The sequence below is a fragment of the Marmota marmota genome, unplaced genomic scaffold (genome assembly GCF_001458135.2).
Source record: "Marmota marmota marmota unplaced genomic scaffold, marMar, whole genome shotgun sequence".
NCBI lineage: Eukaryota > Metazoa > Chordata > Mammalia > Rodentia > Sciuridae > Marmota > Marmota marmota.
The window spans coordinates 22,843,659-22,862,134 of record NW_026000057.1 but is presented as its reverse complement, the minus strand read 5'-3'; the positions used below and the strand labels follow the sequence as shown (position 1 = coordinate 22,862,134).

The 18,476-nt window shown below is 31.9% G+C and overlaps 1 protein-coding gene across 2 annotated transcripts in view; it reads right to left on the bottom strand.

Moving 5' to 3' along the window:
• The window catches only part of Ccser1 (coiled-coil serine rich protein 1), a 988,234-nt gene that overhangs the window by 212,523 nt on the left and 757,235 nt on the right, over nt 1-18,476 (bottom strand). Inside the window, exon 10 of one of the 2 annotated variants that reach the window (XM_048813621.1) lies at nt 5,570-5,615. The exons of the other annotated variant lie outside the window; for it this stretch is intronic. Within the exon in view, the coding sequence (XP_048669578.1) occupies nt 5,570-5,615 (46 nt within the window). The remainder of the gene's footprint in view (nt 1-5,569; nt 5,616-18,476) is intronic. 2 annotated transcript variants of the gene reach the window in all.

Here is an 18,476-nt window from a genome sequence, read left to right as displayed (position 1 = left end):
GCTTTTAGTATCTACAATTTCCATTCAATTCATATCTTACATCTCCCTCTCTCTGCTGAAATTGGACATTTGTTCCTTCATTTTGTTAAATTTTCCAGAGTATTTACCACATTAATTATGGGTATTTTAATTCCAATTTCTGATAGTTCTAACATACACATAATTTGATTCCATTTATACCTTTGTCACTTGGCAATGTATTGTTTTTTTCTGCTTTTCTGTTAGCCACAGAATTTGTGGAAAGCCATATCTTTTGTGTAGGCCAATAGAGACTTAGATAAGCAAACTTTATATCTAGAAATAGGTATATGTTTCCTTCTACGAGAAATGTAATGTGGGATTTGGAGCAAGCTAGGCAGGCGTAGGGTAGAGTTTATTATTATTGCTATGTTTATCCCCAGGCTTCAAATTTCTCCCAGTATACCTGTCTGTAGAGTAAGGGCCAGCTTGCTATAGCATTTTCTTAACCCATTCCCTTCCTTCAGCTTTAGGCCTCTCCTTTGCACTGTGTTTTAGAAAGTGTCTCTTCCTACTCTAGTAACTTTCCCAGTCGTGTCAGGATTACTTGTAGCACAATGCTTGCTAGTCTGTGGAGCAGAGACAGGTTGTCTGCCTCCTTCTGATTAATCCTAAATCTTAAGGAAGCTCTGTGCTCCTGCTTCTCAGATGTGGCTGTCTTAGTGCTTCAGCCTCTCCTCTGTCTGTAGTTTTGGACCTAACATGTATTCTGGTCCCTGTCCCAAGAGTAAAGGGTCTTTGTATCTTCCTCCTCCTGCTGCAGTAAGTTTCCATCTGGATCCTAAGGGTGACTGTGTGTTGCTCTTCCTCTTTCATTTTAGGTTTTGTTCTGCATAGAGAGCTCTGGGTAGTTTTCTGTCTTTCCTGCAGCAGCTGTTTTCCCTTCTTCAAGGCTTTCACACAAGGGACACTTTCTCAGGAAGAGTCCTAATATTTTTATGTGAATATACAATGAGGTTTGTGGATAGGAGATTGTAAGGGTGTGCACATTCTTGTTATATTTATATTCCCTTGCCAGCCCACGTTCAACCTTATCAACGTGTTAATCATTTTTGCAGAATTCATATTATCACCTAGGTGTGTCTAGTACATCTGGTCTTCCCTTACCAGTGCATGTCTTCACTTATACCCAGGTTAGTTGATTGATCTGTAATTTTGGCTTTGTGGGTTCAAGAAAATTTGTGAATTTACATTTTCTCCACATTTTTTTATTGTTAAGTAAGAATGAGAACAAAGCTCTCTCCAGCCTTATATTACCCACTGAAATCAGGGAGGAAAATGCATAGACACACACACACATTATTTCAAATAAACTCAAAAGCCTAGAATCATAATTACTATTGTCTATATGTAAAAGGAAATGCCAATTAATTTTTCTTTTAACCAGAACTGAGCATAGCTTCTAATAATTTTTAGTACCTCAAAATTGTAAGCTCAATTACATGCAAAACTATTACTTTGGTCTCAAAAGAAAAGCAATATTCAGTATTTGGCTTCCACGGGATTATAACATAGATTCAATTTTCTTTTGTGCCTTTTCTTCTTTCTAATTATCTATTGCATTAGTTTGGCTTCTACTGGAGATATACTCATGATTTCATCAGTCAAATTAAAGCTTTTCTTTGCTATTCTGCTTCTGACTAAAATCTCTTCTGAAGACTGGAACTTCCTTAATCCCAGATACATATGTGCATTTACATGTGAATTTATAAGCACAACGCCCTTGCCTTTGCTCCCCAAGAACATCCAAATAAGCATTTGTTTACTCATGTGATGTTTGAAGCAACCTCAGCAGACAGGCGTTACAAAAGTGTATTTTAAAGATGGTTACAGAAAAAGTTCTGTTGATTCTCACTACTGTTGAAACTTGTTCCCTTTGCTGTGTGAAATCATGACAAGAAATGGGGAAAAGAAGTAAAATGAAAGCGACAACCAAATAGGATGATAAATAATGCAAAGACACTGTGTGGGACATTAGAGAGACAAAAGAAATGGAAATGACAGGATATAAACTGATAAGTCAAGAAGCAAAGGGAGTAAATCAGAAGGTACAATGGAAAAACTATTTTGCAACATCTGTTCTTACAAAAAGCACCTGAGCATCTTTGAATCATCCTTTTTGACATTGAGGTTAATATTATTTAAAATAAATACTTTACTATCATGCCTTTATTCTTGCATTTTTATTATTTTTTCATCAATTTGGAATATAAAAATTGCTATTCAGCTATATAAAGAAAGGGAATTTTTTGAAAATTTGAGGGAATAAGTAAAAGCAATTAACAGGGAAACATACTGTAGAAAATTAATGCCAAAAAGCATTTATGAACTTTATCAGAACTGATCACTATTTCATGATATATTTTCATGTCTTCAAGGATATATTGAAGTCAAATCTTATATAAACATGTAATCTTTCAGTCACATGTAACAGAGAATTTTCCTTTATATTTAGAATAATTCTTCAAGTATTTATTTAATAAACCATAAAAAGTATGTTTTCAGGCATACTCTTAGATACATCCCTTCAGTCCCATTTCTGCTATAGATGTAGCTGCATATTCTGAATAAGAAGGCAGTATTTTTGTCATGTATAGTCAGCTCAGTTATATTGATGACATGCAACCATCAGAAGAATGATTCAGCTAAATTAGATAACTACCTTTGAATACACTGCTTATAAATATTTGGTGAACCTTTCATTCATAAGTGGGAAATATGAACGGTATATGAAATAAGAAAGCAAGATTCCTACATATAATTATTTTAACTGAATCTTAAGTGTTCTCTATATTATGAAACTTTACATTCACTTTTTTTCAATGAAATATGTTCATTGTTCATTAATTTTAGAATTAATTTATTAGCTTAACTATTCCTCTGAAAATGATAATGCATGTGTTTGTTAAAAATATGTTTCTGTAATTTGGAACTCTTAAAATGCTAATTACAGTCACAAAATGAAAAAACAATAGCCAACTTAAAATCAGTTACAGTAATTTGAATTGTTGGGACAACATTTTATGGGTCAAGTCTGGGCAAAATTTCGTTCAAATGTTGTAGATTTCAATTCATATCAAATTTAGACTCAGTTGTATTAACATATGACAGATCTTCACTTACTGAAAATGATTTAATATAAACCAATAGAAATTTGAGAAGTCAGTCTTATTTGAGAAAATGATGTATACTTCTCACATTTAAATTTAAAATATACTATTAACATTCAAATAACTTTTAAGACTCCTACTCCAAGCATTTTTCAAGCATTTTCTCCAAAAGTGAAAAATATTAACCAAGATCATATTATTCCAATTTAACTTTGATTCTTACTAACAACTAAAGGCATATTTGAGTGAGCATCTTAATTAAAAGCTACATGCTGTTTTCCAAGTTTCCCAAGATGGAGATGTGAATTCTCTCATTGAAGATTTACAGCCTCCCTAATTACCTCATTATCTAAGCAATCCCTCCCTGTACTAGATTCTGTTTCAGGATTTTGTTAAAGAAAATTATTTAACTGGATATATTTTTGAATTAAAAGAACAGCCATAAAACAAGAAAGTCCTCAATATAAAAAAAGGAATAATATATTGTTAGTTGAACCTTCAAGAAACATTATCAGAGTTTTAGATATAGTTAAAAATGTATAAAACTAGAATCAGAAATCAACTCGAAGATGTGTAGATAGGCACTGATACCAGAGTAGGAAAGGAGATGTTAAATATCAGTATTCTGATATTTATGTGTGGATATCCTCCTATGTGATATCTTTGATAAATGCCACAATGAAATATATTTAAGAAGACTCCACTAATGTGTAATTTAGAGACCTTAAAATGCCTTGGCCAAAGGAAAGGTGATAATTAGCATGCTGAATTTGTGAGTCTTGTAAGCTGTTTCTTAGACATGTGTTTAGTAGGGTAACATGTACTTTGAGTTTGTAAAGTAAGGAATTAAGTAATTCAAATTAATGCTTCCATATTCTTTGTCTTTCTATTTGTTGTTTTATGGCACATATTCACATTCCCTAAGTTTCTAGTAATCATATGCTCTCTATTTTCATAAGAGCATTTCTCTAATCTTCAGTGCAACATATCTAGCATACACAGTCATAATTTGTTCCTCTTAAAAAGAGAAAAATATACAAGCAAAATATTTCTCATCTCATTGAAGTTTTGGCTCCAGTTTTTAATTTTAATCAATTAATACAGCATTAAATACCTAAATGAAAGAAACCTTTATTTCCAGTGTACATTAGAAATTTAGGCAATTGATAGTTAGATAAAAAGAAAATAACATTAAATTTAGACTCAGTTGTACCCATACCCATGATGACGATTTAACTGTTGGTATTTTTAAAATATATATATTTAAAATCACATCTTCTTTTTATGTCAGCAGTTCTTTCTGCTACAACTTTATTCGTAAGAACCTAAACCTCCAAATTTCTTTCACAAGAAAGGAATTAGTGAAGCTCATAATTTTTGTTTGCTGTATGAGTGGCTTTATAATGGTACCAAGTTTTTTATTGATTCACAAATCTTCCTCAGTGAATGTCATCAAATCATATTTTTCTTCTGTCAATATCCAAGAAAAACATTATGCAAACAGGACTTTACCTTTGATCACCTTTAACATATTAGTAAGATGAATCTATTTGGCATTTATTGCTAGACACAACAATTAGAATCATGTGGGTACATTGTTGTAGCAGTCAATAATGGAGGTAAATAGCCATAATTAACTGATGAATACCAGCATGGGCAAGAAGAAAAGACAGGGATGGAATGCACAATGAAAATAGCTTTCTCAAAGTCTGATGGCACTTTGGAGATTCTACATATTAAATTTACATATACATCTCTCATTAACAAAAAGTTCATGCTAAAGCAGACAAGCTATCAAAGAAATCTCCTGAACTAAAGAACAGGTATCTGACTCTGCCAAGGTGCATATATTTATAACATAGCTGAGCAAGATTGTAAAATCTGGGATTTCTATCCAAAAAATTTTAGACTAATTTCAAATATGTGATTTAGAAATAAAACAACATGGTTAGAAAGGCAAGTTTGCTTTAAATTCACTAGAAGTAAGATTTCTAAAATAATGAATTTACTTGGAAAGCTTCCATTAACTATGGCAAAACCACAACTTTGTATGATGTGAGAATTCTTTGAATCAATAAGTAAGAGAAGTTGGGATTTAAGAAAGCTTAAGATTTAGTTGACAGAGAAAGTGCTATTATTGTTGCTAAATAAAATAAAATTAGATTAGAGCCACATCTTTCTTTGCCCCAGACTTTGAGCCATTGCTAAAGTCTCAATGCAGTTGGCCATATTGCAATGCAGTTTTGTTAAATGGCTGGAAAATGACGAACAGATAAGGAAGAGGCAAAGGGAACCATTTGCTACAAACACAGTATAGGTAATATACAACACTGGGGATTGCATATTGACCTTCGGGCATTTGATCTCTATCAGCATGCCATGCTACAGCACAGGGACACAGAGTCATGTTTACAACACAGAGCTGAATTTAAGAGACTCACATAATTGCCTGCGAGAAGATACAGGAGCACTTCCATAAGCCGTGCCCTGTAAATAAAACACATTTTTTTTTTTTTTGGAGCAAATGATGTCAGCATTTGTAACAGTAGGAAATGGTGGAAAATTTAATAAAAATGAATAAAAATATGAAATAAATGAAGTTTTGGGGGCTACTTCAATGAAATAAGGTCATGAGTTATTATATTGACAGACAAATATATATTAAGGTAGTACTGGTAAGAAATGAAGTAAAAAGAATACACCAAAATAAGGAAGTAAAATTTAAAAAATGTGACAAAAGATAGAATCATTTAACTTTGACAGGAAAGAAGTTTGTGAAAAGTAGAACACACATGATATTTATGATGTGGCCTCCTTACAAAGTAGGTTCCCTTGCACCAAATCCTTAGCTGATACAAACATTTTTTTTTCCCCAAAGCCTTTTATACTAAGCTGTGCATGATTAGTTGCTCTTTCCTTTTTCTATCTCAAATGTTATACAAGGGAAAAAAAAATAGACTTCAATAAAATTGTCCTAATCTTTATACCAACAAAAATTGATCATAGAGAAGCAGTATAATTTTTATCAAATGAAAACATTAATTGTGTATGATACCAAAGTTAGAATGACCACACAATGAGTACTTGCATTATCCCTCTTGTTAACAATGTTCTTTACAAACACACATTGCAAATTAAGTTGTATGTTTTCATTGCTACCACTGATCTACGACACAAAATTATGTTATTACTATAACTCTAAGAGGTGTTTTCACATAGTAAGTAAATAAAAAGCTCTGTACAAATCAATAGTTCATTGTAAATATAATTCACAAAAGAAATACTTTTCGAAAAAGAGTAGTATTTATTAAATATTTTCTATGTAGAGTCCCTATGCTCAGCACAAGAAAAACATTATCTCCACAAGTTCCCACAACAGTCTCTGAGTTAGTTACTATTTTTTACTTTTACTTATTTATTCCCATTTTGCTGGTGAAAAGGTCTTTTAAGATTGGTCACGTAACATTAGACTCAGTTTAGAATCAGTTACAAAATAATACAAGTTTTTCAGACTAATTAAGTAGTTCTGTCACATGATCCCTCTTGCTGGAATTTAATGAATTTTGCTTCTGATAAGGGATAGTAAAAAGGAAATAGGACATATAAATGTCTTATTTAATTTTCCTTTGTCCAAGTGTATGTTTGTATCTCTGATGGGTTTGGGGAGAGGCATGTCCTTTTGAGTATATTCAATTGGGATTTGCCTGGGAAAAGCTTAAATAAATTTTACTTTACATAGCAATTTTGTGAGGAAATTCGATCAAAGATTTGCCACCTCCACTTGACAGAAATCATAATATTCCAAAAACTTGCCACAGAAGCACTGGATAGAATATTTATTAGTACCATACCCATCAGTCACTCATCTGCAACAATATTGAACAATACAAGATGGAATTTCGAATACACTGATAGTTACTAAAAATTATTTCCAAGGCCTGAAGTCTGTTAGGACTCATATTTATTAGAGATTTTACTAGAGAAAGATAAAAAGTTCATTCCTGAAATAAACCAGAAACAAACTTGCTACTGTAGTAAAATGTAAAACATGGGAATGTAATATCTTTATAAAGCCCTGAGAGAAGCTAGTCAGTCTCCTAATTTCTAAACTTCCAGTTTAGGATAATTCACAATTAGGTAAACCCACAGAGCTCAATAGAAATATGACAAAGAAAAACTTGGCTTTAAATTTTTATATAAGGTCTCCAAACAATTTTATGCATGATACTTTTTCCTAAACTATAAAAACAAATGTCTCATGATCTAGATCCTCCAGATTTCTCCCCATATCACAATTCTCCCTTCCAGTTACCTATTTCTGCATTAATTAAGATTCTTTTTGACTGTGCCCTGTACAGGTAGTTGCTTTGTATTTGTGTTTTTCATTACACTTTCAAAATGATTTAATTTAGTTTTATGTTTATATCAGTGGAATGTTTTGCGATTAAAAATGTCATCCACATAGCACTATAGAAACTGAAATTTCCATTTCCAAAATGTTCATTTATTGGATACAGACTTTATAAACTAATACATTTACGTCAGTTAAGAATAAAGGGGAGCAAATATGACTTTTTTCCAAGTGAACTGCATTAAATTGATTGGAGACGTTATATAAAAATTTAAAGCCAAGTTTTTCTTGGTCAGGATTTCTATTGAGCTCTTGTGGATTTACCTAAAGGAGACATTACCAAAAGGAGATTAATTATTGTTAGAAAAATAATTGTGCTTGAGAAACTGCTTAACATACAAGTTAAGAAGATACTTAAAGGAGATGTGATGACTAATCCTACTTTCTCCAGGTTATTCATGGGTTTTTTTTCCCTAAATTATTTTATTTCTAAACAGTTGATTTTTAAAAACCCATCTATAATTTGAAAGTGTCAATTGAAACAAAATTTAGTATTATATATTGTATTAATGTATCCAAACTAAGGCATGGAACTGGATCATTCAACCATGGTAAAGAACAAGACAGTATCAATTGCAGGGGCTTAATAAATTCAGCAGAGGAGTACTCTACCAATAGAGTTGTTTTCCTTTACATATATATTTTAAACAAAAATAGTATAGTTCATTGGTATCATTATCCTTATTTAAATAATAACTTCACAGTGCTTTACAGTACTCTGGGAGCTTATTTCTTTTGTATTACTATATTAGCATATGCCATTATCTCCATATGATATAATGTCATTCCAATTCTCACAAATGGGAAAGATGAAGTATCAAAATATATTTCCTTGGCTACAAAACCAGGACATGGCATTGACAGACATAGAGCTGAGTACCTTGGGCTCCTAAGGTCCTGGAGCTTACCTACCAGATGCTCAGCCTTTAGATCACCTGAATACAAGGACAGAACCACAAAATGAGAAGCTATTCTGGGAATTATGTGCATGTGGTATTTTTGTTTTTAAACTATCTTAGTTGTAAACAATACCAAAAATTAACCCAAGATTCTGGAGCAAAATAAATATGAAAACCAGAGATCCAAGAAAGAAGGTAATAATCTTTCTCTCTCTCTCTCTCTCTCACACACACACACACACACACACATACATACACACATACACACACACACAAAAATGACAAAACTCCTTAATACCTTCTTAATCCTCTGGAAGCATTTCATAAAAATATGTTTTAGGCATAGCTCAGAATACAAATATAGAAAAGAAGAATGTACAGTCTGGTAGGGATAAGAGTCAATACCATTTTTTTTACCTGGGAAAAACATTAAAATAAAATCTCAACCATGATATTTAAATGAGCACCCATTCACTGTCTTGAGGCACACATACAAGCAAACAATGCTTTACATGGAATATAAATATTAATATAAGAAAATTTCTAAATCCAAATATCCAAAAGCCTTTGGGCCAAGTGTTTTTCAGATTTCAGACGTATTTAGAATTTACAAAATAATACCCCTAGCTAAATGTAGAGTGGAAATAATCAGACATTAACATTTCTAGAGCAAAAATATAACCCCATTATGATTAAAAAACTGTAAACAACTTCTTGTCAATTCAGATCAAGTCAGATTTGGCCACCAAATAGTTCATAAAAGAACTTCAAGTTTTCAAGGGATTTTGTTTAGTTTTTCTTTTGAATCTCAGTCTTGTAGATAAGAGATTAAAGGGCTATCTTTTGTTAAAAATTACATAATTAGAACCAAAGAGGAGCATGAAAGTGTTAGAAAATTAGAGTTTTAATTACATTACATTAAACCCTCGTAAAGCTAAAATTCTCTTGACAGTGAAGTAGTTTAAAAAAACATTTAGTAGTTCAAAAATATAGTTGTTTAAGATTGTTTAAGCATTGAGAAAAGTAATTGACTTCTGAAATGATTACTCATGAATAAAAGGAATACTTGGCCTTAGTACCTTCATGATGTGTGTTATGTGTGTGTGTGTGTGTGTGTGCATGCACACGCGCACTCACACATGCATAGTAGGATTTAGTTAATATAGTTAATATCACTATTTTAGAGGTTGTAGAATGATATGACTTTAAATAATAACAAGACATTTATGATAAGTATATTGATATTCTTATGTTCTTTCATGCTCTTTGGTACAATTTATATTCAAACTTATAAGAATAATGTTTCAAGTTTATATTCCACCCAGAAGTCTCTTCAAAGCTAATTAAGATACATGGGTTAATAATTCAAGAATCATGTAATTTGTAAAATAATTTCCAATTCCTTGCCATCAAAAACTACTTGAGTGTGGGTATTTTAGTTACCTGGGTTACATAAGAAATGACTACTAATTTTGTGCTTATTTATATTATTGCTTTGATATTTATTTTAATCTTTAAAATAAAACACATCAAAATATTATTTCTCTTGAAGTCCCTGTTGAGACATAGACCTGCCTAAGGCGTGGCCTTCATTTGCCACCTTGGTTGACATACATTGATAAAGTCACTTGCTCATTAATCAGACCAGGCAGTATACAGAACTTGCAAGGCAAAGTTCCTTTAAATAGACTGCATCTTTTGTACTCAACACATTATCTTTATAAGACCAAAAATAGTTTTAATCAGGCTGAATTTCTACTGTTAGCATTTCAGAGCTCATTTCAACAATAATTCCTTCACCATGTTTAAAGGTACTGTAGTAATACTTGAGATGATATAGTGAGTAGGATTTGGTATTAGATCTCTTAACTACCAGAAAGGGGGGAAAATGAGATGAATAAAGAAAAAAATATATAACATGGATACTTTTCTTTATTTTTTTCAACAGCCTCATAGAAACGCAGAAACAAAAACTTGTAAGAATAAAGATGAATCACATCTTTTTAGCCCCCAATAATGCTGTTATGTCTAACTACTTCTATTTCTATTAAGAAAAAAAGCTCACAATGAAGTGAATAAAATTGAAAGCATACCCTTTTTTATCTGCCTCTAATGGTATTTAGCATAATCACACACATAGAAAATGCAAATTCACTACAAATATTTTAACATTCTCATACAGATTTTCATATCATTAATTTTGAACAGTGATAGTTTTATGAGATCTATATAATTGAGCTATGTAAAAATATATAAATTTTCTTACATGAACTTAGTTTTAAATTCTTTTTTCTTTTCTGAAATAGCCTCTTCAAAATGATGATTCTTCTGCAATTTTTTAAAACACACCTTCCTCTATTTCCTCAGTAAGAAACCCTGAAAGAGGGAAGGAACTCTGATGGTACACTGAGAATTGAAATGCAGTATCACCCATAAGGAAAATATAAATTCCTCCTCGTACTTTAGATCATTTTAACTTATACTAGTAATCACAACTTACTCTATTTCCTGGGGATTTCCCAAGGCACAGCCAAAGGCAATCAGTTTCTCCTAGCTAGTCATAAATGTCCTGTGTTTCTTTCATTGCTTAAATATTGCCCTAAGCCCTTTTCTTTTATTATATCCCTTTGAAATGGAGCGAACCATTTCCCAACAGACACTTATCAAGGAGAAGGTTGACATTTGCAACAATAAGAAGCAGCATGCACTGTGTATAAATATGAGGGCCTGAAAGACTTGACATGCATCCCTCTAATTATTTCAGATTTCTCTTCTCTGGTTCTGAGTTCATTTAGTATCAATAGAAATTAAAGTCCATTAAATGTCAGTGTTCTTCACACTACACTAGGAGGGAAAATAAGTTAATGCTGAGGACAATCTATTGAGGTTTTATGTTTTTTGTAGAAACAAATAAACATTCACTTGAAACTTATTTTTCCGCAAAATTAAATACACGCACATATATATGTGTGTTTGTGTGTGTGTGTTTGTGTATGTGCGTATGTGTATATATACATACATACAACCTGATTAACACACATATATAGGTGTGTGTGTGTGTGTGTGTATATATATATATGTGTGTGTGTGTATATATATATATATATATATATATATAGAGAGAGAGAGAGAGAGAGAGAGAGAGAGAAAGAGAGAGAGAGAGATTTGTCCTTCTAAAAACATACCTGACATATACAAAGGCACTCCAAAAACCTTTAGTGACTCACTAGGAATGGTAGAATTCCAAAACCTTTGCTTGACCCTTAGCTTTTTTTGTAAGCTTACCTTTACCTGCTCTTTAAATTTATCTATCACTTTCTAAATAACATTCAAATGGGTTGTTAAATAAAATAGGAAATGGGGAAATCTATAGATTGTTGCAGGTAGAGAGGAGGGAGATCATTCTGCAAAGTTTGTTTTGAGAGGCTAAATTTGACTCTATCTGATTAAGTTCATATATTGAGGATGCAGTAATACTCTGATTATCAAGACTCTGGTATCCAAAATATTCAGAAGCTTGAGAGAAATGTGGGAAATGGTCCATAAGTAGTAGTACGAAAAAAAGTCGTATCATTGCACTATTTCATGGCCAAAGAATAAACTTTCTTCAGGTTATAACATTACATAAAATACATTAAATCAGTGCCCTCTCATTTGACAAGATGAGAACCAGCCAGCCACTAGAGAAAGACTATAAAATCAGGCATCATAAACCTGCATTTCCATATGTTAAAACATTTTAATTTAAAATACATAGAAGCACTTTCCTTCATCTATATTTTAACATGGGACTGAGAGCTTTTCTGAGCGAGGGCTTTCTTCATGACTCTTTCCTCTTTCTTGCATAGTGACAGAGTAATATACCTCCCTCAAATTCCAGTTTAAGTTAAAGAGGTCCTATAGCTTTAATTTCCTTGAAAAGCAATGTGGATATTGATTCTTTATATGCATTTAATTATTTTGCCCCAATTTTCCATGTTTTCAATACTTTCTAAAACATTTGACTTGACTTTGTTTTTTCTTTTTACTTGCTTATTTGATGTATATCTAATATTAAGAAGCTAGTTTACCTAATAACAATAATATTTAAAATAACAATTAAAACTAGAATAAACACATATGGGGAAAGAACTCAAGAGACAGACATAAGCAAACCAACAGGGAGAGGTGGGCTTATTGCCTTCAGTGTGGTTACCTTACAGAGGAATTGTGGCATTCAATCAACCTAGTAAGTAGATTAAGTGGAGAACCCCAATGCTCTGGAATGATCAAACAAGTGTTAACTTTGCTCAATGATTTGGTTCCTTTTTTTCCCCCTGTGGTACCATCACTGAATCTAGGAGTGCTTAACCACTGAGCCTGGTCCCCAGCCCTTTTTAGCTTTTATTTGGAATCAGGATCTCAGTAAGTTGCTTAGGACCTTACTAAATTGCTGAGGCCACTTTGAATTTGTAATCCTTCTGCCTCAGTCTCTAAATCTTAGTTCCCTTATTTTTTAACATCAGTATAAGTTATTGTGGGGATATATTTGATCAAAATTGATTTTCCAATACTTGTATGATAATTTTAAGTTACCTGGAAATTTCCCTTAATTCATAGTACCTCAACCCTTGTGATGGTAGGGTTTTTGTACATATTAGTATATTTTATGATTGTATAAATCACAGCTAATTTAATAAGTTAATTTTAATTTTCAAATCAGTTTTTAAGTAAAAATTTCAATAATATATTCAATAGCTTAGTCATAATCAGACTTTATTTTCCATAGCCACAATCATGTGGATAGTAGCAAAACTAGTGAACAATCTTTTCAGTATTCTCCTTAACAAACAATGATATAATTTTAATAATCATCCTGTTAATAAGATATAGGTCTCACGATTTTACTAAGAGTGTTTCATGGGGAAAAAATTCAGGATTGCATAAAGGAATAAAGGAAATTTTAAGCATTAGAGAACAGTGGCACAATTCTTTTCAGAAAATGCTCTATTCATTAAAGGACAAACTAGTTTGGAATTACTCTACGTAAACAATAAGGCATAGTCACTTATTACTAAAAAAAAAAGTCATATACCTTTAAAATGTTAGAAAGTAGAAAGATGACAAACTTTATATCCAATGTTAACTACAATGATGTATTTATTGTGCAATCTACTATTCTTTACTCATTATGTTTTAAAATTATAAAACTGCAGGAGGCATTTAAATTCTCAAAAAAAAAAAAAGAAAAGAAAGAACAGCACTTCTTTTTTTTACAGTTCTTGGGTAATAAAAAATAATTTGTGCTCTCCTGAGGAAGAAGTTCTTTAAATGCAATATAAATGTGCTTTAGGAAAATTACCAGACACTCTAGCTCACCCATCATTAGTTTTTCATCCTGGCGGTTTGTTAAGGCAGCAGGGAGCATATTTATGGTTATGGTACATGGTAGTGTAATTATTTCCCTCTTTTCCTCATTTGTCAATGCTAATACACACACACACACACACACACACACACACACACGTCTATGTATTCTTCATTGGAAATAAGCAACATCCTTGTGAAATGGATGACATTAAAAGGAATATCAAGTTTTCATTTTATTTTAACAATATAGATTTTAAAATATATATCACCATGCTCCAATTTTATACATACTAAGGTGAAGGTTAAAAAAAAAAGGTGGGGAGTTTTCATTTCTAGAATTTTCCAATAATTGAACCAGGAGAATTCTTCCAGTGTTTATTTTAGAAAGGTTTTACAATTTTAATGATTATCATCATTATTTTTCTATCAGACTTTGCTTTTCAGACTAAACTACCCTAGATCTTCTACTTTCTTTTTATGGATATGAGCTTTCAAATCTTCTAATGCATAATATTTAACACTGTTCCAATATATATCAAATGTCATCTTGGCTTATAAAGTAGAAAGTAGAAGCAAATTTAGACTTAGATAGCTAAAAGACTCTGCCAGAGATGTAAGTTAGGGTAATAGCTATAAAAATGTGGGTCAGTTATTTTACAGAACTCAGTGTCCTCTGAATTTGCAGTCTGTGTGCTCATTTTATAATATAACATTCAAGTGATATATATATTTAGGAAAATCAATAGTTTGATATTGTACTGTAGGCAGATGAAGCAAAATGAATATACTTGAATTTTTAAAATTGGCAGTAGGCTATAAAAACTTAAGGGCAGAGTGTCATAATTAAAATTAACCTCTTCTGACCCATAACAAGGAGGAAATGCAGATAGTTTTTTTTTCTCATATTAGTTATATTTGTAGCAAATAATCGTTCTAAAACAGTCACTATCATAATGTTCAATCAAGTTTATTGAGGCTATTCTTTAAACATTGGACAAAGCCACTTTAACTACCTTTTGTCTAGGATATGCTTAGACATGCAGTAATTCTCACATAGTTTATCATGTATGCATGTATATTTCAGGACATTTTCACATTTGCAACTTCATTTGCTTCTTAAAAAACCCCATAAGCTAGATAATATTACCCCCATTTTTCAGATAATGACACTAAGATCCAGAATAATCAAATGAGTTGGGGAAAGTTCATGAGTTAATAGTAGAGTGAGTTTGATGGTAAAGGGATTTGGACTATGCTAAACTGAGTTAAGATGAGCAATTAAGTGAATTTTTTTTTTCGTGTGGTAAGAGCCTCAAGCTTAAATCATAAAGATTAAAATTTAATTATCATACTCTTCTATAATTTTCAGTGAGTTTAGAAATGTTTTTGAAAATTTTGCCCCACAGTATTGTCCTTATTCAGGCATAGTAAGAATACTTCAAGTGTGGCTAGATACTCATAAAAAGAGAGTAAGGAGATTTCTAATTTTTTAAAACTTTGTAATTCAATTGGAATTTAGTTTGAAATTTGGAGTGAGAATGAAATACAACCATGGTTTCATGTTATACTCATTAGCACTATGAAATAATACCAATACGGAAAAAAAGTAAACTTTAGTTGAGGAAAGTTACACACTTTTACATCCATTCACTCATTCATTCAACTTATCTTCTTAAGCACTTAAAATCCACAGCTACTATTTGATATTTTAGTTATGTGTTCAACTATGGGCACCCTCCCCTAAAAAGCAATATATGCTGCCATACCTTGAATGCCTACCAAGTACCAGACGTCTGCGTGTCCACTAAAAACTGTTATAATGTAATAATAAAGATAGGTGTTACCGTTCATTGAGATAATTATTTTTCAATAACTACATTAAGAGAATTATTTTAAACTCACTATATATATATATATATGTTTTTTTGCATCCCTATCTTCCAGTAAGGAAATACACAGAAAGATATTAAATAATTTGCCAAAGTTTCCTCAGAGCCACAAACTACAAGTTGAGATTTGAACCCAAATAGTTCAACATCAGATCCATGTTCTTAACAACCATACTCTGTGAGTTTTGATCATTTACAATAAAATCACATTTTTATAATATTTATTATAATCTTCCCAATAATCCTCTGAGGCAAATATTACCTTCATTTTACAGCTTATGAAAAGAAGCTTAAGTAAGAGTTGAAACAAACAACTTGCACGAAGTCTTACAAACCCATCCTGCTCTCAAGTCTACCATACACATTTACATTAGGACTATTTATTGCAATATTACACAGGAGCATATTAATCATATTTGGGGGGCATAGGCAAGATAAAGGTACAAAAAAGGCCATATACATTTTAAATATTATATTCTTGCTTTTTAAAATTTCAAAAATCATCATTATCATCAATGGAGAAAAAGACTATAACTTAATTGGATTTCTTTTCTGTCATTGTCTGGCTTAGTATCATTTTGATTTGAATTATATTTGTAAGGGGTGGAGTAAGCAACAATGAAACACTAGAATTTTCAGTGCTTAGACCTTTCAAAAGTCTTACTCATATTCTGTTTATCTCATTTAATAGTTACAGTCATCATAAATGAGGTAGTATTACTTGTGGAAGAGAGGAAACTGAGAAAATTTAACAGCTTTATTCAAGTTCACAAGATTAGACAGCAGTAGTATGGAATTTCAGGGGATTATGACTCTAAAATCTAAATTATTTCCAATATTTCATATTAATAACTAGTTTACTCAAAAGAAAATTAGTGGGATAATGTGGAAACATAAAATTATGTCAAAAGAGACACAGTTAAGAGAAATAAATATATTATTTTAGAGAAGAGAAAACTCATGTACTATAAATTGACTTATTATCCCAAATAAGACAGGCTAAGCAACAAAAGATGGATTAGAACAGTACCAGATTTTGAATTAACCTAAGATAAGAAATTTATTGGGGGATGGTGGAGGATGGGAAAGGCAGCGGAGCACAACAGACACTAGTATGGCAATATGTAAATCAATGGATGTATAACTGATGTGATTCTGCAATCTGTGTATGGGGTGAAGATGGGAGTTCATAACCCACTTGAATCAAAGTGTGGAATATGATATGTCAAGAAATTTGTAATGTTTTGAACAACCCACAATAAAAAATTAAAAATAAAAAAAAAAGAAATTTATTGACAGTCTAAGCTACTATCAGTTAGTTGTATGGGGTAAAGACTCTAAAATCACATTGGTGCAGTAAAAAGACTATAAGAACAATTGTGGAAGGAAGGACAAGGCTTCTAGAAAACTGGCTTTCAAAACATGATTATAGATTGGAATCATCTGGAAAATTAAAAAAAAAAAAAAGAAAATACTCACACCTACATACCACCTCCTGTTATTTTGACGTAATTGGAAAGGGGTATGCCCTAGCCATCAGGATTTGAAAAAAACTTCCCAAGTATTCAGTTCTAATGTTTGACAACCACTAGACTAGAAGTCCTGTGAAGTGTTTATGACCATAGGGAGTCTTCTGCCATAAGATAACTCAAATCTAAGTAGAACTTGGCGAAACAGCACTTTCGAAAATTGGTTTTTAACAAGGAATAATTTTCCTAGTATAATAGTTTAGACCCCATATTTGGAACCATACTGAGCAGAATTCTGCCTCTGCCAACAGTCTCTCTGAGGCTCACCTGTTTCATCTACACAGGGGATACCAGTATTTCTCCCCTTATGGACTAGTTAAGAGGATTAATGTAAGATCTAGCACAACACCTATAAAATAGTTGTTATTACTTACATGATTAATTCCAGTGAGGTAGAAAGTACTACTGAGGACCTTTTACTCCTCTTTCAGTGCCCAAGGATGAGGGTGCACGTGTATCCTGGGGAAGTGATGAGGACAGTGGGGGATACTGTTGGATAATTAGTGATTTTTTTTCTCCTCAGCACTCTATTGCATATTTTTCATGCCCCTTAAGCTTATAGAGTGTGCTATTATTTTTAAAGTGACAAAGTAAGCTCACCCAGGTGAGCTATTAAAAGTAATAGCATATAGGATCTGAGGTCATAAGTACCAGGCTGTATATCCACATCAACCCTAGAAGTTAATTCTGCTATGAATTGTATTAATTTGGAAGTTTATGCTCCTGTGACTCTAACACATAATAATATATGTGAAAGTATAAACATATTTGAACATTTACCTATCCTTACTTGTATTTTGGAATCCTCTGAAAAATTAAAAAAAAAAATACTCATGCCTACATACCACCTCCTATCATTTGGACTTAATTGGTATGGGATGTGTCCTAGCCATCAGGATTTGAAGAAACTTCCCAAATAATCAGTTCTAATGTTTGAAAAACCACTAGACTTGAAGTCCTGTGAAGTGTCTATGATTATAGAGAGTCCTTGGCCATGACGTAATTCAAAACTTAGTAGAATTTGGTGAAGTTCTTTGTTTTTATTCTTTTTTGCAACTTCTTCCTTTTCCAAATGCTTCTAAGTTGAAAAAATTCTCTTCTGTAAGAATATCAAGGTCTTCTTCAAGTTTGTAAAGCTCAAATCCTTTCAAAAATATCACAGCTTCTTTTAAAACTGTCAGGAAAATTAATATCAGAAAATGGGCCCACATAAATGCTGTGAGAGCAAATATCCATCCCATTTCATCTAAACTATTTAATTAAAACAAAAA